Source organism: Sturnus vulgaris, chromosome 3 (genome assembly GCF_052056855.1).
Source record: "Sturnus vulgaris isolate bStuVul1 chromosome 3, bStuVul1.hap1, whole genome shotgun sequence".
Classification (NCBI taxonomy): domain Eukaryota; kingdom Metazoa; phylum Chordata; class Aves; order Passeriformes; family Sturnidae; genus Sturnus; species Sturnus vulgaris.
Genome location: NC_142245.1, coordinates 66,449,925 through 66,476,556, shown reverse-complemented (window position 1 = coordinate 66,476,556; position 26,632 = coordinate 66,449,925). Strand labels below are relative to the sequence as shown.

Sequence of the window (26,632 nt, the reverse complement as noted above, 5' to 3'; positions counted from 1 at the left end):
ATGATAAAGAGCTAAATATCACAAAGGCTGAAGAGACATGAAATCAGACAGCAAACACTTTGTTTCCTACGTTGAGAGTCCACGTAAACTAAGACTGATGGAATGAAAATTGAGATATGGAAATCTGGGGTAAGAGTGTCAGCAGAAAACAAACAAACAAAAACCCTTTAAAGCAACTAAAGTGATGGAGAAATGTAGCAAAAGCATATCACAAACAACTGAGAGAAGATACAAATTTTAAGATTTTAGAATCTGCACTGGATGAAGTTTAGGAATTGAAGGGCATGCCAGTCCTTACTTGATGACACATCAGGATTTGCTCTGAGTTAGGGTTAAATTGTGCATTCATGTGACTAACGACACACTGACACCACTACACCAAGAGCAGAATAATCACAGTTAGGCACTAACCTCATAGAAAAGAATTCAGGAATCAAAATTTATTTTAGAAGGGATCACCTCAAATAAATATAGTCAGAGCTGAACTGCATAGATGCTACATCTGTTGTATGACTTTTTAAAGCTTTTCCAATAAAAAATTAAAATGCTAATGTTATTTACAGAAACCACCACTACCATCATAAACTCAGAGAAAAGTGGAAAGCTTTCAAAATGGAGAAGAATAAACAGCAATAGCATTCAAATGCCTCCTAAAGGCAGCGCTCCCTCTAGACATTACACTTTTATTAGCTTATTTGTTCCAACTTCCTTCACAAATGAAATCCCCATTGCACACAGGGTAACACACTTAATTCAGACCTCACAGATTTGACTCTTATAAGCCTGGGGGGAATGTGACAGTCATGCAAGTTACTGTTATTTGTATATTTACTTCTTCCCCAACATTGTTTATACTGCAGCTGAGGCTTCTGAACTTCATCAAGGTCAGGTCTGATAATCACAACAAGGGAGGAAGACATGGTCCCTTTGCAGAACAGCTTACAAATGAGTTAAGAGCAAAGCATAGCAAGTACATGGTTGCTGGGATACGACAAGAGATGGGAGAAAACAAAGGCTAAGGTCAGGTAGCTATTCACCATGGAGGAAAAAAATTTAAATCAATAAAAAACAAGCAGAGTTTTTTTACTAATGGCATAGTTACAGGGTTATGATAGCAACCGCATGATCACTTAAACGTGGCATAAAGGTACACTGCTATCAAAGGGAGGGGGCCTGTTCTCCTGCCTCTTCTCACCACTTCAAACATTCATACCTTTCAGCTCCCTCCTGACAGCCCCAGTCCTACCCTCTTCCCTCCATCCCACACACATGAAGGTTATTTGCATCTCAGTCAGACTCTTATCAGATTCATTGCACAAGGCCATGTGAGATCTAGCACTGGCACACACTCTTAAGTGGGAAAGCAGTGTACAAGACAACACATTTTGCAGTGGCACAGCTTTGTGCTGGATTAGTATGAACATGACCACAAGCTGAATTATCTCAACTCTAGGCATTGCCAAACCCTTCCAAAATATCAGTGTATAGACAGTATTTTCTAAGCTTCTGAAGAAAAAAATTCTATTACGCAGTTGCTATGACATTGTTAAGTTACTGGCCAAGACCTGGTTTTTAGATAAGCAATCAGTTCAAGAAAAGGAACTTGCCCATGAAGATGGCATAACAGAATAAAACCAAAAACCTCTTGCACCTTATTATTTTGCAAAGTAGTCCTGCCTGTGTTGGTTCTATGAATTATGATAGCACACAGAGGACGAGAAGCACAGTCCTGGCCTACAGTCAGAGACTGCATGTGTAAGATCCTTATGTGTTCAGAATCTGCATTCAGCAGGGGATCCTGAACAAAGCAGAAATATAGCAGGGGATTTATAAGGAAAGGTTTTATTCCTTCTAGCATCCCTGATGGTACTGTGCAAAAGCCTCCAACAACAAAGAAGTCCTCCTAGAAGAGGCTGCAGCCACTCAGCAGTCCTCCCTGACTCCCCCATCTCTGTCCCTTAAGCTCCTACGTTCCTGCAGGGTGAAAGCAGCACTCCCGGAGCTGCACACACGGGATAATGATCCACCCTCTTCTGCTTATCTTCCCCTGAACAACCACACTTCGCTTGCTTTTATGTGTTGTTATAACATTCCTTCATACTCCATGCAACACCAATATTATTTTTGTCATAAATCCTTTCCATTTATATTCTGGCAAATGTTATGAACACAAAACAGTTCTAGGTGCCACTTAATATGACGTTAAAAGCAACAGTGCCTGGAATTTTCCACTGATAACAACTGGGTCTTTCCTAAGTATAGAAGCACTTGTTTTATTAAGTGTTCATTTTATCTTCCCACTGCATTGAAATTCAAATGTTCTTTACTATAAAAAAAATTTTAAACATCTGGAAATGAAGGGAAGCTTCCACAAGAACAATTTTTTTTCAAAGCTTTTAGTTGAAGTTTCACTGTTAAATTCATTATTTCTTTTTGTTTCTTATTCTGTCCTGGAAAGCAAAGTGAAAGCAAAGTTATTAAAAAAAAGACCATGTTTTATGTGCTGCATAAATACAGGACGTTATTCACTACAAAAAATTATGAACTATACAAGTAAGACAGAAGTAGCTTAGAAAAAAGGAACAGTTGGGAAAAATTAATCAATGAATAGAAGAACATGTAAAATATCTCAGACATCCTCAACCAAGTTCTGATCGTTTATAAAAACCTTTAAGTTAAACGGACATTGCTAATACCTGCAATTACCAGTTTACTGAATGCCAGTCTTGATTGCTCATTGATTACTTACTATGCTTGCTCATGGCTAAAGTGGATGCAGAAAGTGACCTAGAAAGCAACCTAAAGCATCTATTTTTTGCCAGCCTGCACAAACTTTCAAGGATGAGTAGAGCTGGCCATCAATCCTGCATAGAAACTAACAGGAGTCGTCCCGTAACAAGAAGGTAACAAAAAGAGAGTGCAACCTGGGTGAATATTTGAAAAAACAACCCATACTTATGCAGTAAGTGGAGAAGAAAATTTAGAAAAACCTTATAAGCACAGAGCATCAAATTCTCTTAATGAAACTGCAAACATATTGAAAGAGAGGGAAGCCACTATGAATGTGAAGCAGGAGCAATTTCTTTATCAAGAGTCTTGATTTTTCAAATGGAAGTTGTCGAGATTCAGTGAAGGGTGTCGGCCCCTAAACCAGAAAACTGAGCCTCTCTTTTCCTGTGTTCCATTTGCTTTAGTTTTTCATGACTTTACAAGAAACATGAGCCATGTGTGTAATACTCAGCACAATTAACTGAAATTTAAAAGAAACAAAAAAACCTCACAAAAATAAAGCAGAATCATTCAGAATATTTATATTAGAACAATTCCAAGTATTCCCACAAACTCAAGAAAGTACATTTTATTTCAAAACAATAATCCAGAACTGGTCTCTATGAGCACTTGCAGAAAGAATGGAGTGAAATTATGGAACATGAGCACTTAAAATTTTGCAGATGCAACTTCTGCACACGTTATAGCTGATGGGGAAGGAATGATTAAATAATACACTCTTTTCCACTTCCTTTTAGGCTGATAAATCAAAATTGTTAGCAGTAACAAAGATATCCCCTCCCACACACCTTTGTTTTTCTTCAGCTCATATTACCACAAACAGAGATTTAAAAAACAAGGGAAAAAATACAAGGATACTCTGTAAACAGTGGCAAGTGGGGAATTTAGTAAAGCTGCCTTAGTGAGGATTGGAAGTCTAAACCAAGTTCTCTACTAAAACAGTCTCGTGCAGAGTTTGTAAAATCTGGCCATCAAAGCACTGCACAACATGAGTACAGTATTCATTTACATTTACTGGTTACTACCTTGACAAATTTCCATGGATGGAAAAATTAGAGGCATACTCATGTTTTCTGTCTCAACTCCAGGAATTCTTCCCAGAAGGTACTAGCTGTTTCAGCTGCAGCAAATAAAGCAGAACAGCACATGGATATACTGTGAAGATTAAATTGCTCCAAGCAGGAATTCCACCACCATCCCTGTACAGCATCACATATATGATATATCATCACGTAGACATTTCAGTCATTTGCCCCAGAATTTGAAAAAAAAAAAAGGATTTTTAAATACTTTTTTTTTTTTTAACTCTCAAGGACACACCATGTACTTGCATGACTCTGAATTTCAGATGCATTTACAAAAGCTCTGCACCTCTGGCAAATCAGATCCTGGAATCTCAAGTCATACATTTGAAAATCCTATCCTGAAACTTCTGCATCACTGATAAACAGAAGAAATGTTGTTAATTTAACACTGAACTGTGTTTGAAAGCAGTAACCACACAACCATGGAAGGTAGTCACATAATTTGTGTGTGGAGTAAGTGATGGATATTTGAACTGTTTGGCTTCAGTCCAGATTGAACCTTTTCCACTTGAGTTTATGAGGGGTACTTGAAACACACTTGTCTCTAGCAAAAGCAGCCGTATGATGTAAGGGTGCATCCAAACATCCGTGTCAGTGTGTGAAGGTGTTTACCTTTCTTACAAGATAAACTCAGGGGGAGCCCTAGCACTTTCTTTATATAGGTAGAAAGGGTAGAAGTTCACACCACAAAAATAAATATCACTTTCATCACCAGCAATTAGTACTTGTCACTTGTAGGTCTCCAAGTTTCTTACAAAGAAACTAGACTTATTCTCATTCTACAAGAATGAGAGAGACAAGAACAAAGACAATTTGTATCTTCAGAGAGCACCAAAACACAGCAGATTCTCTAGTGTGGAAACCATTTTGTAAGCAAAATACTGGTTTTAACAGACACAAATAAGATTATCTCTGCCTAAAGAAAAATAAGTATGTGTTGATTGAAGGAGGCTTATTTAGAAGGTGGGAGAATTCATGTTCCAGAATGAACTACATTTGTTTTCATTTTCTAATTCACAGACATGTCAATAATAATGTTATACCAAGTACTCACATAACCAATTGAAAAAGAGGACTGTATTTCAAAACCATAGAACTAATTCATTTTAAATAAAGGCCACAAAAAGAGGAAAGCAATTAGTTTCTTCTATAAGAACAGAGTGATAAAAGCAGGAATAAAGCCCTCCACATCACCTCAGTGGTCAGAAAGCTATAGAGAAAACAATCTGTGAGACTACACTTGACAAAGCTTCCATGTTCCAGTGACTGACAACAGAACTTCCACGAGAAAGCAGCTGCCTGAAACAGAATACATTGTCAGAAAATATCTGCAAGACTAGGAAATCTCTTCTTACTACTCAGAGCTGGTCTGAACCAAGGAGTAGAGCCACGTTTTTATTTGGCACATTCTGCAACAGAATAAAGAAAAATATGAATTTTGTACCTCAAATTCTCAGGTAATAAAATTCAGGATCCTAATTTTCTGTGGTGCTTTTCTGCTGAATGCTTTTGTCCTGCCAAAGTAATTCTGAATCAGTACTCTACTTCCAAAGAGGGAAAAGACATTCTGCTACTTAAATAAACTTCAGTGATTTCTAATGAAGTAAAAAAATCCTTAGTGTTTTAGCTATGAATTGCATGAAACAAAGATACAAAGCAATAGAAAGCTGACATTCACCATGGGAATTAGTCTTACTTATAGTCACTCGATAGAGGCAAGGGGGAAAAACCCCCCATACTTCAGAGCAATGGACAGAAGAAGTGAAGAAAAGACACACACCATTCTGCAACACCAAGCATGAGAAAGAAAGGTGTTTCTGGCTCCCACATCTCAAAGTAGGGCCATGTGAAAATTAGCCTGAAAACACTTTAAAAGTCTGATTTATGCCATCTCCATGTTGATCTGAATTAAGTTCCCTGTGAGGCAAGATGTTGAGGCCACTGGTCTACCTGCTGCCCCTCCACACTACCGGATGGTGATCACTGCAATAATCTGCACAAGAGAATCTTTCAGCTTCTAAATGATGCCAAAACATTCATAATTTGGGCAACATTTACACATTTCTGTTAGGACAACTTTCAGCTGAAGATAGGTAGCAGCAAAAGCTAAAGCCCAATAATTTCTCCTCAATTCTGCAGTTATGCTTTCAAGTGGAGATAATCCAGCACCACCCCTTGCCAACTGAAACATGGTCTTCCAACTTTATCTCTCCTTCATGTGCCTTTGTCCCGCTGTTCATCTATCACTCACAACATGTCAAATAACACAACTAATCTCTGTGTTTCCCAGAACAGTTTATCTGAAAGACACTCAACACAGTTTCTTAGGTATAAGGATCTCGGCACACCACCTAAAGCACATTATTCAGCTTAACCAATTGAAGACATCAGTAAGCACTAAAATACAGTGTTCCCAGGCATTTCACAGAAATAAAGAACCTTCACTGTAATGAAGATTACTGAATTTCCTATCCTGTCTCATGTTGCTATTTTGAAGACACTTGGCATCATTGAAGATAACTGCTACTAGTAAATTATTTGACCTTCGTTAACCTACTAAAAAGGTAAACTTCATTGCTGTGAAAGCCCCCAGGTATTTACAAGAACACAGCTTTTTGTGTTGTCAATATTTTGTTGCAAAATAAAGCACCTACAGGGGTCAAGTCTGTGCTAATTGTATTGTCTCCGCATGAAATAAGTGGTTCCTAATAGGGTTTTGGAAGAGGAAGGACACAGTCGATTTTCAGAGCAAGAGCCAGGCAAAGCTTCTTGTTTCCCTTCTCTTATAACACTGGGTCAAAGCACCAAAGACAATAAACAGGCGTGACACACTTCTGCACCCTGAGATCTACTTTAATGGTTTAAAGGTTGTGCCAGTAACAGCAACTGAAACGAAAACATTCAAGATGACCTTTCAAAAAATGTCTTTGGTCAGTAACAAATCAGATGACTAGTACGACCAGAGCATTCACCATTCCCAAAAAGAGAAATATTTCAGACCAAGTTTTCTATTAATTTATTTTGAACTTTTTTCTTAATCACTTTGCAATTGTATGCTTTGCAAGCTGCTGCCTCAAAAAGTAATTTCATCTTGTTTGTAAAGGAGAATAACATGATGCAAAGCCTAGATTTCTCAGCAGAGCTGTTTCCTATAACACTAACGAAGACCGTGTCACTATACAAAAGCAGGAACATCTACAGCCTCAGAAAGGAAACCTCCTCCACATAAATCTAAAAGATATTGAGATTGCCAATGTGAGCGAGATTCACTGCAGTCAGATAATCATTAAAGGAGACAGGTAAAACACATAAGCAAATTTGCTAAGTCTATCAAATTCAAGTAAAAAACCTTAAATGCATTTAAAAAGTTATTATCTCTCAATTGATTAGGCCATCGCCTTATCTGGTGTGATTCTGTTATGCTATTCACGTCAACACTGGAAATGCTGCTTTTTCTGTACTTTTGAAAGAAGAAAAAGCTCCCATTTCCCTTTAGGGTGTATTAGGCTTGCAGCACAAATGTAACTGAAGGATACATTAGCTGGGTCCTTTCTTTTAGAGAATAGTAAGAAGAGTACTCTAACCCAAGTCTGCTAATACCTGGAGGACTACAAGCAATTACCCATCACAGAATTAGGGCAGAAAATTACTGGTTACAAAAAGGAATGATCTCATTTTACAGTTCAGCTTCAATACCAAACTCTGCTACTCTGTCCCACATACACACAAATTAATGCACATTTGTGGGAGCATTCCTTCTCCCTCATGAGAGTTTTTCGTTACTGTTAAACCAAACATGCCAACACAAGGACTTCTGTGTGAGAGCACAGAGGCACTTTGCAGTGTGAGAGAAAACTGCAGCAGCATCATGAAACAACTCACTAACTGGAGTTCTCAGACTTATTGCTGAATTTCTTTACCTGTATATTACAAATAATTGGACTTGGGTCGCAGTCAATTTCTATATAGTCATGATTATCAGTGGACCAGATGGTGACACCTCAAACTCTTTACAGATTATACAGGTGGCTAGTGTCTACAGCTGGAATTTTGAAAACCAGTATAAGAAAGGCAAAAATAACCTCCAGGAAATTATTACTCATGTGAATAAAAGTCCTAAATTATGATTTAAATAAAGTAGCCAGTATGCTATGTCTCTTTTCAGACAATATTCCAAACATCAACCGAATCTCTAAATAATTTCTGAGAAGAAACATGTTCTAGTGGTAGATTCCTAATCCCCCTGGAGAAAGCCCAGATTATCTCCATTTAAGGTCAAGCAGGCAACAGCTGCACATTTTTGTTCCCCAGAACAAAATGCAGCAGACCAAAACCTCCAACACAGATTCCTTTTTTAAAGCTTTTCCTTTCTGATATCCACGGATGTCTGGACCTGTTCACCCAGGAGTGAATGAAAACAGTACAATGATGTGCTCATATATTGTGTCTGTAATTGTCAGATTTGACATGTTCCATAAGCAGTACTTTGGCATCTGCCTCAGAACCCCACTAAAACCTCCGTGAGTTACACAAGGGAATGACAACTAACCTGAACCAGAAAAATGTTCTCAAGAGAGTGTTCCTAAACAAGCTTGTTTTCAGAGAAACAACATCAATACAAGATCTACAACACTCATGTGGTCTGAACTTGTACATGTTGCTGCTATTTGGCAAATACGTTTTCCATCTTAAAATTCTTATCAGAGTTGACATTTAGAAAAAACTTGTATTATTTTTCTGATGAAATCCTAGTATTTTTTCAGTGCCTTAATTTAAGTATCACTCTTTAAAATGGAGACCAAGCTATGACTGTGTCAGCAGCTCACAAACAAAACCAAACTCTCTTAAGGTATCTCATTTCAAAAAAGCTCCAATTCATTAACAAAAAGAGCCAAGAATTTGGGGTAGTGCAACTAAATAATGACAATTTTGTATTGATTTGGTAAAAGGAAGGAACGGCATTGCAGCTGTTGCAATGCTGGTTATTGGACTTCATAACAAAATGTAGAGGGTGAAATTTCAATAGTACTAGTTTCATAAAAAAGCAAACAATCAAATGCTAGCACTTTTCTTGGATGACAGCATACAATAAAAACACAAAAATTCCCTCATAAAAAAGTCAAATATAGCTTGCTTGACTGTGAGAGATTTACAATGTTAATAATGCCATTACAAGTAAATTATGAAACACTTTGCACCAGTAAAGAACCATCACTTCTCACTGTGAAGATATTCAATTAACTTTCAACTGAAATATGTGACCTCAGACTTCCTGAGTTTGATACTAAAGGACAACTGAAAGCAGGAAGATTTATTATACTAAAACCAAGTCGCTAACTTCAATTGTGATATAACCAATTTGCAGAAGATCGAAACTATATTTACAAAAATAAAAACTGAGCTCAATTTGCAACAGGGTTGTACATCACCCCCAAAGCCCTTCTGTCTCTGGTTTGAATGTACTGCAGCAGGGCTTCCAGGGAACAAAAAACCCAAACTAAACCAAAAAAACCCCACCCTGTCTAGGATCCTGCTTAAAGTTAAGCACTTATCTATGCTAAACAATTATTGTCAAAATTGAATCTGTAAGTGTTCAGAATTAGGCTGAGCTTCTGTATTTTTGCCTGCAATTTCCAAATCAGGAAAAGGCACATGCTGTCAGTTGCATCCACACAGAAAGCCTGATACTGGATGCTCTCACTTGACAGCTTAATCCTTTCACATCCAGTAAATCCTTCACTTCCCCAATGCACAAAACCTACTCTGTATATGCACTAGGTTGTCACTTCTCAACACAGGAAAGTATAAACCTGAAAAGTAGCATCAAGCTGCTACTCCTATCCAAACAAAGAGAAAGGGTTCTCAAAAATTCACTTAAATAGTTTCCAGCCACAGAAAATGGAAGGGGAAGAAAAAATGTGGAAGTGTGTTTTAAAGGAAAGATAAATACTTTAAAATATATAGTAATGGTATATTTCAGAGACAAACTTGCATATGCCAGATTTGGGAAAAAAAGATCCTCTAACCCACCCATTAAAGGTTGGAAGAGACTTGAAATATAGAAAAGTTATTTCATTTTAAGCACTGTCAGAAGAAAAATGATATTGGGAAGCAGTCATCATACACTATAAACAGAATACCAGCTATGTAACAGAATAATCAAAACTATATATATTGAAAGTGTAGTTTAAAAAAAAAAAACCTTGGACAAAGAAAATAATTCCAAGTCAAATATCCACAAGAAATCTGTCAGGCCTCACTATTTAGGTTTTTTTAACGAAGAAGAAAACATCGCTGTAGCAAAAGTAACACATCCAAAGCAGCTCCCTGAGTAAGTTTCCTTTTAAGTTCCTGTTTAAAAAAGGCAGAGTGTCAGTCAGGGAGCAGCTACCCCACTGAAGTATGCAGCTCCCCAGATTCCCTCATCCTGTGATTGAGCAGGTGGTCTCCCTGCCACAGAGTTCCTTTCACAAAAGGAAAGGCGCTGCCCAGGTTTAATACATTACTTCTGGGAACAAGTTTAGAGGAGCCACTGCCTGTCAGAAGGCAAATGGGGCCAATCAACTTGTGAGCTGCTGAGTGACACCGTGAGTCCTGCCTCTGAAACTTGTGTTATTTTTTCCCCTCAGCCTACTTCAATTGTTTCCACAACTTGGTCACAGTCTCGGACAAGTTGCCAGAGATCTACAGGCACATCCCACAGCCCGGAGCAAGCTCCTCTGTGCTTCACTAAGTCACACCAGGGGTAAGGAACCTCTCTTCTGTATAATCTTTTAATTCTTGCAGGAAGGCATGCTGTAGCTGCACATACCTACAAAAAACTCCTCTGCTCGAATTAACAACTAGCTTTAACTGCTTATAAAAATATTTAAATATAGGCATTATAGCTCTGGGTCAAAGATATACTGCTGTGTGGAGAGCCTTTCAGCAACAGTAAAGGCAACATAATTTCCTATATGCTCATGGGACACCGGCTGTCCTTGGGTAGATGATTTATCCAGGTGGTATTGCACAAGAAGGCGAGAAGGTTTCATCATGTTTGTCACACCTGTGTCTTTTCTTTTAAATTTAATACCTTTTGCTTGTTTTTTTTCTTTTATCTGTTTGGTTTTTAATTCAAAATCTACAAAGAGTATAATTCTCTTAAAGCTTCATAGAGACATTCTTTTTCCCAAAGCTGCCTATTCACAGACCAGCAAGGGTAAAGAAGCTCTTTCACCATCAACTCTGTAAAACATTTTTCTGACCTAACACATTGAGAGAGCAAACCATTTTGTTTGCTGTATGATGAAAAGTTACCCTTACTTTAAAAATGTGATTTATAGCAGTACTAGAACGGAAATTATACCATGTTACTCTGAGTGCAGTTCAAGCTACAGAATCCATGCAGTGTTTTTGCTTTGACATGCATTAAGTTTATTTTCTCCTGTTGTTCAATGTAACTAACACACTTGTCCTAGATTGCTTCTAATAACAGAGAAATAATTCAGCTAAGATTTGTAACATCATGAACTGAATTACAAACGCAGAAAATAACCCATCTGTTTCTAAGGAAAGCACAGACATGTTGCACAATGAAATACAATCCCAGCTTTAAAATCACTGAAAAAAAGATGCATCTCAGAGAAACATGTCTCAGAGAACATTCAATATTTACATATACAAATATTTTAAGAAGAAATATGATTCATGAATATGTATGTCTCTAAGGTACCTGTGCTCCTTACAATCATGTTCCCCCTTTTCATCAATTCACACCTTACTACTTATGTCTACATATGATTCTGGTTATAGAAGAGACAAACCTAATACAGACTTTTAATTCTGTGAGGTGTATTTTCCCTGTTAGTGAACAGATACACCTAATGCCTTTTCCTATTAGTGACTGGTAGGCATCAGGCAAAGACATACTCATGCACTTGGTTTTGTGCTCAGCAGCCTTGTGCCAGTTTTGAATATTCAAGTGAGAGAAATGTCTGGACATGCTGTTATTCCTAAGGCAAACAATCTGTTACATAGTTCTCTAGCAGCTGTTTTCAGTAGGCAGAAGCAGCGCTTCAGACCTCCCAGTGCCTACAAAGAGCAAGAAGATTCCGACATAGATTTTTTTTCAAGGCTGAAGTTACAAATAGAATGTATTTTCAAGTGAAGAGAGGAGTTTAGGTTTATTCTACCACCCAGAGAATCTTTCACTTCTACTACAAATATTGCATATGCAGACCTTTAAAAATACAGACTTTATGCGTACACACATAGATTGAACACACATACAGACACTTAACTGCTGTAGACAGCTCTTCCCTGAAAGCTGGAATGCATCCTACAGCAGAGTAGTTGCCCCATCATCTCAATTTTATCCTGTTAAGAGTTCAGTAATTTAATGTAGATGAGAGAGTGGCTCAGCTGTTAAATTATATTTAAAAATTTCACACTTATAACATCCCATGTCAAAGATATCCAAACCTTGAGAAACAACCTACAGTTATGACAGAGGCATGTGCTACAGGGCAGGTGAAAAGTGTTACAAATCAATGTGAAATTAGGCATTTCATTTACAGCAGGCAATCTTCTGGGTTTTTTTGCTACTCATTTGCCAAGATGATGAAAGAATTGTTATTTAAGACAGATTCAGATTTATGTATTACCACATTTTTATTTTTAAAAGCTGCATTTATTTCTCATCCTCTGAGGACATTAAGAATATAGTGCCTCCATTGTACAACAGAAAACTCACTGAAATCAGTTTGTAACTGGTAGTGTGAAGGTGATTTTCACTGCTTTTTCAGACCATCAGCAAACAAAAATGTATGGATACATGTACAGAACTACAACAGCAGTTTTGTTTGCTTTAAGAATAATTTGACTTAGGAATAGAAAAGTGCCCCAGTTGGAGAAATAAAAAATCCTATCAGGAAGTAAAGTTCTGTTCCCTAAAACTACAAGACACTTCAGAACTGGAGATTGCTTTTGCTTTCTAGAGATTGAAAAAAGGCTTAACAGGACCTTCCTGGCATCAAGTAACTTCTCAGAAATTGAATTTATCTATTATATTCTTCTCAATCACTGCCATATCATTGTTCCCTGAGCAACTAGAAGGTTAAAAACGAAACTTGTAACATCCCCTTCCACTTCTACCTTTTATACATGCCAGACGTATTTCAATTTTTACTTTAATTCAAATCGCACTTAGACCATTTCCTATTTCCGATTTCCTATTATGAACCACCATAGCTAAAACTCAACACGAAACAACTTGTTAGGTAATCAGTGAACTCAGCAGAGGATGGAGTTCATTTCCTAAAAGAAATTTACTATGTAAAAGGCAGATCACATAAAAAAACTAGAATTGGTATACAGTCATTTTATGTCTTATTTTGATGAGGGGAACCCATGAGAATGGAGACTGAAGAAACTGCCCAAGGTCCCATTGCATGGTCCTGCTGCAGCTACAGGGAATTTAACCAACTTAAAAATTAGCCCAAAGCACTGGCTCCAGGCTACTCTAATGGACCAGCACACATATACGTCCCAGTTATCCACAAGATATGTGGATAAATTTCAAAACCCAAAATGGCTATTGTGTTCAACTATTCATCAGTGTAATTTCTTGTCAACTACACCATTCACATTCTCATAGACTTGAAATACAAGTAGAGGCTCTTAGTGTTGGTCTTTGGTCTCAGAACACTAAGAACATCAAAGCTACTCAGAAGGAAGATTGTAGAAACAATGCATTTGTAAGGGGGAGGAAAAAGAATCTGAAGTGTGAGTCTTCCCCTATGCTGTAAGAAACACACAAGACACTCCAGTACAAAACAGACAAAAGGTAAATAGAAACATAAAATGAGTTGTTTTTCCTGTTACCAGCACTTCTCAAACTATGAGCTGAACTGTTGCTTCTTTCCCCATCCCAAGGAAATGTTTCCTACATATGTTCGAAAAATAACATAACATGCCACAAGTCAGTGCCTAAACCTTCAATCAGCATAACTTTATAGTACCCTTTCCATCATTATGTTGATGGTTAGTAAATCTTTTTTTTCAATGGATAAAAGTGAATTACTGGGGTTTTGGGACATCTCATTGTAAAAATATATGCAATAGACTTATGCGACATAACTTTAACAGCCCCTCAGGGCTCCACTTGTTATGTGGAACTGCAAGAATTCAAGTAAGTCAAACTTCTTCTATTCCACTGATATCACTGCTGCATTTAGTGAACATATGACAGGAAACAGACTGTCATTTCCAATGGCATTTCCAAGGGAGCCAAATTTATCCTGTGTGACTTCAAAGGAGTCAATGCAGTTGCACCAGGAATGAGCATGGCCCACAGTTTTCACTTTGGTCACATACCCCCTCTCATTGTGAAGGGCACCCAGGAACAAAGATAAAAATAACCTAATACAAATCAGGGAAACAGTCACATGCCAGCGAAGTGGGAAGCAATAATTGTGACCAGTGACTCATTCTAAAGCATGGGGTATAGGGGATTCCCTACATAGTAACATACAGGGTCAGCCACCACACTTCTTTCTGCAGATTCATTCTGTGCCTAAGACAAGCCTTGCACATCCATTAACAGGACTGATAAACCAAAACTGCACAGCAATGCAGCCAACTGTTCCTCTTGTGTGATGCTCAGTCTTGTCACACGAGTCACACTTTGTGACTTCTAAAAGATATCAAATATCATTTGCCCTTTTGCTGCACTTGTGTTTCAAGAAGTGGAGTGTGCATGCACAATTCTTCTTTATATTGGCCTAAAACACCGGGAACTGAACAGCAGAGAGAAGCTACTATTTGTAACAATGATCAGTCTTTGTTTCTGTTTAATTATTTTCCAAGCTGTCCGTTTTGACCTTGATAGCCACCCGTATGCAGTTAAGTTACTGAATCTGTTTCTCTTTCTGCACACTTTAGGTGGGTGACAGTGCCATGGAGGATTAACAAGCAAGGTATGTGTTTATTAGTTTGAACTTCAGCACTTGTAAAGACAAACTTGTTGAAATACAGACAGAGAATTGGCTTCCTTTGCTTACAAGAAAACTTATCCCACAGATAGGTGTAGGAGGTTAAACAACACACAGATATTTCAAAAACTTCCAAAACCACATAACCTATTAAATCAAGAAAATCGACCTCTTGTTCTCTCCTCAACCCTTCTCTAAGATTTTTCCTAGCTGTATGAGGTATAGAGATTTTAATTTACGCTGCCTTCCATTTTTTAGAACCTTTTGTATCCCCTTCTGGTCACATATGTGCAAATATCTATTTTGGCCTTGTATCTGTGATGCCCAACCAGCTAATATTACTTTTTATGGATGCACTTCAGTGCAAGTAAAACAGATGCAGCAACACAGCAGTGCAGGTGCCAGCGGGAGTGCAGTTGTACCTAATGCAGTGCACATGAAATAGAATGTACATTTATTCTGCATGTACACAGGTACACACTGATGCTGTTGCAATCCTTCTGTGTGCTCCAAGGAAAAAAAAAAACAATCAGGAAAGAAAAATGTTGTGACCTGCTGCAGCAGCCCAAAAACCAAGAGTTGCACACACCTGACACTGAAAAAATGACATAAAATGCTATGATGAAGTCATGCGCAGGAAATGCCATTCTCTGGGCAGTGTCTGTTGCAGAAGCTGGTTATACAAACTCCTCTCTATCCATGTAAATCCATTTGTAGTTCATCTACTGGGACTTGTCTGCAAGAAGATAAACAGTCTAATGCACTCCAGCCTGTACTGGGCTGGGAGAATGAATGTGCATTCAGCCAAGAGACTTTAGAATTCCTGTATATGTCTTGCTTTTACTGCACTTGGGACAGATCGTGACTAGCAAAAAGCTAAGCAGAATATACTTGGCAAGCATTTTAACTGCTTAAATAGATGAAATCAGGCACAGCAAAGAGTCAAACAAAGATGAAAAATTGTAGTCACAAGAGTATGTTCTGGTGTATGGTCTTTTCGCAAAAAAGTTGAGATCAACTACAGCTCAAAAAATCATAACAAAATCTGAAGTTCCGTTTGAGGAGATGTCATCCCATGGAATCCTCTAAAGGTATTAAAATAGCCATGTGCAATCTGATTGCTTTTGAAAGTTTCTCTTAAATACACTGCCACTGAAAACATGCATTCTGTTCATACAGTACCATTTGACTCTACAGCCCAACATGGAGGGATTAAAAAAAGAAGAGACTGAAAGAAACTTCCATTTGCTTTTAGGGTTTTTCCATTTTAGCCACATATAAAGACAAATTCATGGGCAACAAAATATCTCTGATTCAGTCAGGATCATCATGTAATTTGGGTGACAGACACCTAAGCAATTGTCTTCCTTTATGTGGCATATATAATTTCACTTATTTCCAAGAAAAAAATAATGAAGTGGTGATAAAGAGAGGTCTTCTGTGAAATATATGAACACAATATAAATTCATAAAATGTTTAGGGGTAATTGCAGCTTCAGGAACAAAGTCTGACAGATGCATATATCATCATTATTTTAAAAACCAAGTTTTCACATTGTGACAGCACCTACAATTCAGAATCCATCTCACCATGAGCTAAACAAGCATATCTCAAAGCCAGATTCTTGCCATGGAAGGTTTGTAGAGGAAGGTTTACTTTTTTAGTAGTTTTTTTGCAACTACTTGTTTGGAGTTTTAAAACAAAACAAGTGATACCCTGTCCTTCCATCTGCCACTAAAAAGGAGGAAAATACACTTTAAATGTAACAATTAAAAGACAAAGTTGTGTAAATGCTTTGTTTTGCTCCTCACAGCAGTCCTCTGCCTTTGTATCCATGTTTGTAACACATTGCCCTACGTGCATAAAAAAAGATTTAGTCCTTACTCTGTCTTGTCTGTTGAGACCTATGCTACTAAAGTTCCCTACAGCAGTGATACATTAGGTTTTAATTGTCCACCATAAAGAATTTCTTCTCAGAATGGAAATACTTCAACGAGATTTCTTTCCCTCCCTTCCAGAAAAAGGTACTGGTAAACCAGATTATCTGCCCTGTCAGTACCAGCGAGCAGGACTACCCAGAGCTCCTGGCTGAAAGGTCTGTGACCCTACTCTTATCATCAAATCTTCACATGTGCTTGAACAAATAAAGCAGAGGGGGGTGTGTGGAAAGGCAATCAGCCACAGCCTTTTCAGAGACTCTGTGAGATAGAGAGCTTAGGATCTAAAGCAATAATCTGGGCAAACCCCATATAACCACAGTTTCCATAATACAGTCACTCAAAACTGCTAAAAAGCAGGTACTCAGTAGCCTTCAGGAGAAGAAACATAATACAGCACAAATCTAAATTTAAAACCCCAAAATTTTAAAATCCTGTTTTTACAGTGTTTCTAGGTTAAAACAATCTGCTAGTTTATCTATTTTTTTCTTTTTAGAACTTTAAAACAATCTCCATTTGCACTCATATAAACACTTCTGCACTTCTAATTCTCTGCTTTCCTGCTTTCCAGCTCTGCAAAGGCTGTCTAAAACAAAGAGAAGACTTTAGGCACTTTGCACTGTTCCTGACCACTGTTCTTCTCTCCTGCACTCCTAAAAGCTCTGATTTGTGCCCTTCGCTTTCTTGTTGCCATGGAGAAGGTCCAACACATGACCCGCTCCGCTCTGAGGAGAGCCTCAACTATTGAGGTCAACCCACAAGCACGCCAAAGGCTCCAAGAGCTCTTTGTGAATTTCTGCCTGATTTTAATTTGCCTCTTGCTGATCTGTATCATTGTGATGCTTCTCTGAAGTTCCAGCACTTCTCTGTCCTGTCCTCTAGGAATGTCACCTCAGGGGGAAGAGAGACCTACACATGCAACTCCCAGTGCAAGGATCCTCATGTGACAGGGGCTAGCACTTGGACTACAGAGTGTGCCAACCAGTGCTCTGTTATCTTACTGCCTGCTACATGTATTAAAAACACCTTTTCTGTGCAGAACAGTGTTTAGAGCCTGTAGTTACAAAGTTGTGCATGACTCAATGTCAGTCTCAATAAAGAGATGTCTTTACTACATGGGGTAAACTATCAGTAAATCAGATTATCTGCTCTGATCAGCAACAGCCAGCAGCTAGTAAATTCAGTGTTTTAGTCAGATAAACACCACCACCACTTTTTGGGGGCTTAAGTGTTTTTAGCCTTCTCTGAAAATCTTTAAGCCCTTGGAAGGGTTCCAAATTTGGACCATGCCTGCCCAAAGAAGAGCTTACAGGTACACAGCCCTTAACACATCCTGGGAAAATTTCTGCTCTGCTTAGTTCAAGGTGCTGCATCTCTGCATTATCAACTGAAGGCACTGAATTTGCTTGTGTTTTTCAATGGAATACGAGAATGAACCAAAAATCTAACTCAGAAAGGAAAAATGGTTTCATACATTTTTCTCCCTACTAAAGGAATCTTATATATGTGACATCTGGAACAATCCTTTCATTACGTTTTGCAGGAAAAAATTGACACTACCATAACTGATATAAAAAACTTTGTTTTCCATAGTCTTTTGACTGACATGACAACTGGCACAACTGAGATTCTCCGAGTTCTTAGTATTTGCCTTTAGATGACTTAATTAAGTCCTGTTCTAATTTATGTAATATTTTCCTTACTTTAAACTACAAAAAACTTGGAACTTGCCAATGCCACATGAGGTAGCTTACACTCGATGGGGCAAAGAGAAAAGTCTAGGTCACCATTACTGTTGTGACTGAAGTACATCCATGCAAATATATGTAACATCCCCATCTTCAGCTGCAAATTCCTGCTAGAGAACATGCCAGTACTTTCCTAAAATAAATGACAGATAAAAAAGTTTATTATAAACAATTATGCACAGAAGGGGAAAGCACTGCAGAACTATCTTTTTAACATGTAAACCACAGGCTATAGACATAAAAGATGATATTTCTACTCCAGAAGTTGTGAGTAACAAGACCGAGTAGAAGAATTCCAACTCTACTAACCTTATTACATGTTGCTGGTATTAAGCAAAATTCCTAGAAATTTGATACACTTTTCAAATTTAGACGAAGCGCAAGAATCGACAGAGCTCAGACAGACATCCATTTTTTAAAGAGATATTCTTCTATTCCATTCTATGTAAACATTCTTACTGATTAATACAGAAAATCAAAACAAGTTTATCTTGTATTCTGCCTCTAAGACTTAATATTTCATGAGTAGAAGTTGACAATGAACAGCTGAGTGGGAAGGGAAGAAATCTTTGAAAAAAACTCTGTATTCAATGGAATGCAAGCAAATCCAGTGATGAATTTCCTATTTGGTGAGTAGGTATGTTGAGACCAGACTCTGAAATAAGGTTACCCAGTAGAGGAAATTAAGATAGTTACTTGTGTGAGGATTAGGGCAAGCACTGGTGAGACTGGCAACACACGCCCACACTTGAAGTTAGCATATGAGCATTACTGACTTGAACTGTCAGTGTAAATCTCAATTTCCATTTCATGCATTCTGACCACTCTCACAAACACATGTGATATTAGCAATCGTGTTTCCCCTTTTAATCCTTCTTACTCTTCTTCTCTTCAAATCTGTATTTTTTTATATTAATGCATCAATTCTATTACTTATTAAATTACTTCTATTATGTGAAAAGAAGCTAGTAATCACAGAGCTTTCTAATTCTCTAAATCTCTATTTATTCTGTTTTGGTTTTCAACAGTAATCTTGACTGTGTTGTGATGTCCAGGTCACTTACATGTACCTGATTCCCACTTAGTAGCTAGTGTTTGTAACTATTCCTAATGAATTTTCTGCAAGTATAATCAAAAAGTTCACTGCTTTTACAAGCCATAATAAAAACTGCAAACATGTACAGCATGTAGTTTGGATTAAGTTTTCAGTTCTCTGCTCCATTCCACCCAAGCCTAAATCTTTTTCCTAAGGTCATCTTACACACTAATAGTGAATAAAGATAGCTACACAGGAAACAATCTGGCATTAATCTTCCTCAAAAAAAAATTACCTACTTCTATGACAATTTTATATTGGGAAGGAGCTGAACCAGGAACCAAAATATGCTGGTTTTAAAGATGTGTTTCCTTAGCCAGCTCCTCAGCAAAAAAATGACATAATAATTTATTCAATAATTGAATAATTGATATTATTCTCTACATGAAAACATGACCCACTTAAAAATGGAAACTTTGCTCTGACCAAGACTAGTCAGTAAGGTGTTTTAGAAGGCAGCATATACTTGCATTTCTTGAATAACTGTTCTACTGAACCACTCAGTGGACAGACAAAAGTAAAACAGCCTTAAACAAAATTATTCACACAACATGTACAAAAATGTTTGTCACCTCCCTGCACAAAGAATATTTATGCAAGTTTTGCTACAGCTACACCAATGGCCAATGGTACAGCTAGGTCAGTGGTATCCTGGCATTAGGAAGACAATTCCCAGCAGGTCAAGGGAGATGATCCTGCCCCTCTACCCCACCCTAGAGATGCTGTGTCCAGTTCTGGGCTCCTCAGTACAAGAGAGACATGGAGTATTCCTAGGGCTGGTCCAGCAGGAGATGACAAAGATCATTAAGGCACTAGAGTATTTCTGTTAAGAGAAAAGTCCAGGCAGCTGGGACTCAAGAAGTGACTGAGAGGGGAACTTTATCAATGTCTATCAATATTCGAAGAGGATGTCAAGAGGATGGAGCCAGGCTCTGCTGGGTGGTGCCAAGCAATAGGACAAGAGGCAATGGGCAGAAACTGATGCACAGGAAGTTCCACCTGAACATGAGGAAGAACTTCTTTACTGTGCACTGGAACAGGTTGCCCAGAGAGGTTATGGAGTCTCCTTCACGGGCGATGTTCAGACACCACCTGGATGCAATCCTGTGCCGTGTGCTCTAGGATCACCCTGCTTGAGCAGGCAGATGGTAGTCCCCTCCAACCTTATCCATTCTGGGATACACACAGAACAACAATCATAAGACATGTACACACTTTTTAATGAAATATATCCTGAAATGTATCCTTTATATCCTCTCTGCCAAAATTAGAGCAGAGTAATTGAACGCCTTCATTTAGAGAGTGTTCCTGTTTATATTTGGAAGCATATCAATACAGTATAAATTACAGATCAGATACCTGTATTTGTATGGGTATTAATGAATAGTGCCTAGCAGAATAAAATTGGAAATTTTTCTGTGAAATCCTGCAAGATCCAGAGATGTCTTATTTAACAACAAATGTAGTCCTTCTAGCTTAGTCCTTCTAGCTTTGACCTCCACGATAAAAAGTGAGGGAAAAAAAAAACCAACAAAAACCCTGAACATATTTCTTTAAAGAATTCCTTTAAAAACTGATCCTCAATAAGAATCCTGGTAATTTAAATTAACACATACCCTATATTTACTGTAGTAAGTCATATTATATTGATTGCTTTATAACCTTTTTTTTTTTAAGGTAAAATAATGCCAGAAGTTACACCTTTGTAGAAAATTTAAAACTATAAAACACTGCCCTCTTGTGATCTTCCCTAAAAATGTAGCTGATTATTAAAAGGAAGTTTTGGCAACTGTTGGCAGTGTTAGGGCTGAGTGGGTTTATATGTTCCTTTCATTTATGCATACATATTTCTATAAATAAAACCCAATTGTTAAGTTATTAATGCTATCTTAAAATAAGTAATTGCATATGTGCTATTAAAAGCACTAAAGACACATCCTCTGCCAGCTCAATCTAGATTCTTTGTAAGGCATTTGCAAGACTGAAATGGACCTTACACAGCACACTCCCAGCTAAACACAACTGCACTGCACGATGCCAAACCCTAGAAGGGTTGGAAATACTTCTATTAAAAGCCACACATTTTGCCCAGATAAGAAAGCAGGAGGTGGAGGGGTGTTTCACCTACAGAGGTATTTTAGAAGAAAATTTTCAACAGTCTGTTGCTGAAAGAGACCAAGTCTTGAAAACATTCATTCTTTTGAAAATTCAATGGGCCTGGAAAGTCCTATACACATAAAAAAAGTCAATGAAGTGCCAAACTGTATGAGAAAATTCAAGTCCTTCCTCCAATTATTAGTTCTTCAGAAATTCTTCAGAACTGTAATGAAAAGTAACATTAACCTTAATTTTATTTCATTTTATTTTTAAGGTATTTGAGAAAAAAAGGCTTGTAGAAGCATCCAGAATAATTTTCCAGAAAAAACAAACAACTAGCTATTGTAAACATAGATTTTTTTCCTAAGTGGCCGAAACTAAAAACCAGGGAAAAAGCTGTGGACAATAAAATTCATGTGAACCTACATGGCTTAGTACTGAAGGAGCAACCCCCTAAGCTACAATTAAGAGTCTGCTGCAGGCACAAGAGGGCAGACTGATGCACATTATGGATCTTGCCAACAACAGAGGTCTCAACTTGCTACTCAACTTTCTGCTCATTGTCTTGGTTCTAGTGCTCGCATTTATCCTTGTGAAGCTGATGTGAACCTCTGCAAAGCTCTGCTTCCTTCTCAGATTTCACCCTGTGGATTTTGCAATGATAATGTAGACACTCCAGACTACCTGAAGATAAGTATGCAAAGACAGCAGAGGCTGAAATATCCGACAGTTAGAGAAATGAGAAATGTGTTCACACCCCAAATTTATCAGAAAGCAATCCTAAGAGCTGTGCACAAGTATCTACCTGCCACTGAGTGAAGAAAGCACCTACAGCCTCGCTGAGTACCTGAAGAAAACCAAAAATGCATCAGCAGCAACTGTAGCTTCTCATTGCTACAGCTGGTTGTTATTTAAAGAGCTAAAATTATTTGGAGCATTCAAGGAATGTAATTTCTGCAAAAAGGGGACAGCAGAAATCAAATTTTTAAAATGGGATTTCTGTATAACATATACTTCATGGGAAATGACAGCAGGAAGGCAAACCAAAATGCCAGTTTTGAGTTGACGGCACACATCAAATTACCTGTGGAGAGAAAAGCACAGGTGCTGTAAATGGAAACAAAGATATCCCTGAAAAGCAGCTTGCTTTTTTGGGGGATAAGTGAAGGTCGAATATGAAAACATAATTATTATTTAGACCACCTGTGGTTCACTGCAACACCTTAAAAGCCAAAAGCCTTCTGTTATCCAGAGCGTATCAAAAGCAGCAGCTGTCAAAACAACTGAAAAACAAAGGGCCGTTACCCAGAGTTATGATAACTCTGTCCAGGAAACCCTTAGCACCAGCAGTAGGTGCAGCTGCACAAGCCCAAGATGCATTACAGCCTCAGTAAGAGGATTTACCACTTACGCATAGGTCAAGTGAGCAGTGTGGGAGTCCTCCAGCCGTATTTGACAGACCACTTGTTACTTGCCAGTGCAATCATCAGTCCATAGCCTGTCCTCACCTCTAGGCATGCAGCAAAAACTTCTTACAGGACATCATCTTTACAGGATGATGTATTTTTCCCACAGGGTCCTGGGAAGAAGAGTGACCAAGAAGAGCACAATTCTGTTGGAATTATTTTCCAGAAGGTAGTGCTAAAAACATGAGAAGTGCTGGGAAAGGAGGGGACCAGAAGCAGATTTTCATACATCACATTGAAGCCACACAACTTCCTCTTAGCACCTCACTTTCCCAAGTGAAACACAGGAACATTGTGCACTAGCACATATATATTGTACAGTAAATTTATTGCCATAGATATGCATATTAACACATGTACAAAAGAGGCTGATGTTATTTCATGGGTGGGGGAAGCCCCAGCTCCAGCTTCCTATTGCCAAAAGCACATCCCCGATTCAGCACATATACTGCTGAGTATATTATAGAGCTGATCCATTCATGTTGGCACCCAGAACTTCCATATGATCACTTCTGCTATTCAGTTATCTGCAGGAGACTCATCGAACTGGATCTATTGAATACACTTTTCACAGGAAAAGACAGTAGCAAACCTGAAAGCTTAAGGAAGTCCTACCATTAAATAGGTATCCACATTCCACTCTATGCTACCTGCTCCAAAGCTTACGGAGCACTAGTGTGCTGGTTTTATCTGGAATAAAGTTAATTTTCTTCATGATATAGTAGTTAGCATGGGACTACAGTGTGGTACAAGTCCAAAGTGTATTTCCCTACCAGTTATTATGAAGGAAATTACCTCTGCCCCAGCCAAACGAGCACAATGGCCTGGAGCAGCATAGATAATTAAAATGAAAGCTTTTTTCTCACCTGCTCTGAAATATGCACAATAAACATTTAAAATAGCTTCTGCAACTTACATATCCATAGTTTTTACTGTTGATTGCTATAGTAATATGAATTCCAATCTGTTTGCATTTAAAGCAGAAAAGTTTGCACAGCTACATCACAAAAAAATCTGTAAATTTATGTACCAGAGATATATGTGGCAATGGTTACATAGTTGTGTATTGCTTAGGAGAATTCCTGCTGATGCTTGACATAGATGGCTCAAAGCACACCAAAACCATAGAAACAAACAGAAAAAGCACTCCAGCCCAAGGCAGAATAAGAACAGTTTTCCCAACAAAATGGTTATTCACTGACATTCTGCTTGGGACGACCCAAAGATTATTACCTTCTATATATTCAGAAGTTTCCCTGTCTTAGGGAAACCACTGTGACACCAGTTGGCCCTGAGAAAACAATAAAATCACATATTCCTTTTTAATAAATTGAGGAAGATGAGCCTACTGCCACCACCAAGCATGTATTTCCAGATCAAAAATTACATACCAAGGAAGTCTGTGAGAAACTTTGCCTTCAGAGCATGGAGAAAAATCCCCAGATACAATCCAGTAGCTTCCTCTCAGTCAGCAATGAATGTGACACAATCCTCAACAAATGCAGAAATACGCTGCTGAAACTGAAACATTAATTTTCCCGAATGACATATAAAACTGGCAAAGTTATCAGCTAACCAATGCCAAGGCTCTTTTTGCAATCAAGCATAGGTCCAAGTTTGGTTTCCAATCATCTGCTAGCACTTACTCCAGACTGAACCTACAAGCACCTTATAATGAATGGAATCTCATTTGCTTGGCTACCAACTTCACAGCAAAAGGAATAGAGCATAAAAGCTTAGTTACGGCTCACAGTAAAGGAGGTCACTCTGCTAGCTAAAAATGATAATCCCTCGTGTTAAAAAGTTTTATATTCCCGAAAAGTATGGTTTCATGAAAATGTGATATAGGAAAAATATTGATATTAATAATTTTAATTTTCTGATCTGACAGGATTGTAAAAAAAATCCTAGCTTTGAGTTGACATTTAAGGATAAAGTTTTATGTGGCAACAATGTTATCTGACGAATGTTATGACTTTTCTTTCAATTAAAGTTTTACAGCTTTGTTTACCAATGTTTACATATGCATGCAGTTTACTTTCTTCCTTTTATGCTTAGCAACGAAAATTTTTCTAATAACTCTAAACTTCTCGTTGCATTAAAACTTAATTTCCAGCAATTTTTATATACACGGTATGATCAATCCAGTGTTTTGCTCCTTAAAAAAAACCACTCAACCTAGTACATTAAAGGGAAAAGATGCACTTATGTAATTTCCACCTATTATCTCTGCAATATTCTGACACAATTTAGCACACCATGAAGAAATCGTACAGATGCTCTGTACACTGGAATAAAGAGACTCATACTGTGATACTTACAACACTGTACAAACTTAATATATAGATATGCAATCTTCTGAAGTTTTCCTTGTTATTATATGATCTCCAACAATTTTAAAGGCATACTTTTATTTTGAATCTAATTTTGGACTAGCACACAGCATGTACCTACATGCATTCAGATAATAGGATATATAATAGGATCAGACTTTAAGAAATGACACTGCTTGAAAACATAGAGCCTTTTAATTTAGATTTTATGGCCTCCAAGTTCAGTAAATGGGAAATACTGTTGTGTGTTATAAGCGGGTTTTTTCCTTAATATAGTCCTTATCACACATTTCCTTATTCAAAGATCAGCTGCATATTGAAAACAATTAAACAATTAAGTGTATGGTGAAATACAAATTCTGCATGGAAACTATTTCCAGTAAAGCAGTATTTTTTTTTTTTTTTGGTGCATAAACTGAACTCCATAAACTGAAGAACTGTTAAAATCTGTTCCTAGGAAATGTGTAGGAGAATGTGTATTTTCAAAAAGCATACATTAAATAACTCACATCAGCTAAGGAAATTAATTTTCAGATGTAATTCCATGATGCTACACAATAACCAAAGACCAGATTCTCCTTGGAGATTTATTTCTGAAATGTAAAAACACCACACTCACAGCTGAAGGATGCACCTTCTCTAAGAGGCATTCTGTTGTTCCACAGCACATTTTCTACAGTTGCAAACCTGACCACATCCTGAAGGACAATCACAATGTAGCTGTAGGTCTTCTGCTCAACACTCTGAGTTTCCCTTACAATGCACAGGAAATTTTATTTTACAACCCATGGTTTACAATGGGAAATCTTGTAATGTGTTTTAAAATAGCGTGCTTTCAATGGAAAAGCCGCATGATAGATGTCATAATTTGGGGAGCAAAGTATAAGAAAAAAACACTGAGTTCAGTCTATTTCAAACAAGTAAGCAAGCAGAGAATCTTAAATCTGAAAGTAAATAACCCTGGAACAGCTTTTGAGGGGTGTCACATTATACTTTCCATTCGTCTTTAGAGTAAAGAAACAAAGCTTGTCTGATTTCACAAAAATTAACTCAGAATTATAGAGTTTTCTGTGGTCGACTGTCTGTATTAGTCTGTGAGGACATAA

The 26,632-nt window shown here is 37.7% G+C and overlaps 2 protein-coding genes across 8 annotated transcripts in view; one reads left to right on the top strand and one right to left on the bottom strand.

Annotated features, from left to right (window-relative positions):
* The window catches only part of CEP85L (centrosomal protein 85L), a 136,366-nt gene that overhangs the window by 32,790 nt on the left and 76,944 nt on the right, over positions 1 to 26,632 (bottom strand). The window lies entirely within an intron of this gene.
* PLN (phospholamban) lies at positions 10,491 to 25,203 on the top strand. 3 transcript variants are annotated; one of them, XR_001403134.2, is made up of 4 exons: positions 10,491 to 10,620; positions 14,799 to 14,833; positions 16,868 to 16,944; positions 22,002 to 25,203. XR_001403134.2 is itself a non-coding variant. In XM_014876693.2 (3 exons), exon 3 carries the CDS (start codon positions 17,479 to 17,481, stop codon positions 17,635 to 17,637), a length of 159 nt encoding a protein of 52 aa, XP_014732179.1. In that variant the 5' UTR covers positions 10,491 to 10,620; positions 14,799 to 14,833; positions 17,358 to 17,478; the 3' UTR covers positions 17,638 to 17,827. The 3 variants fall into 3 exon arrangements, 1 of the variants encoding a protein (XP_014732179.1); XR_015802508.1 differs by lacking the exon at positions 22,002 to 25,203 and adding an exon at positions 17,358 to 17,827; XM_014876693.2 differs by lacking the exons at positions 16,868 to 16,944; positions 22,002 to 25,203 and adding an exon at positions 17,358 to 17,827.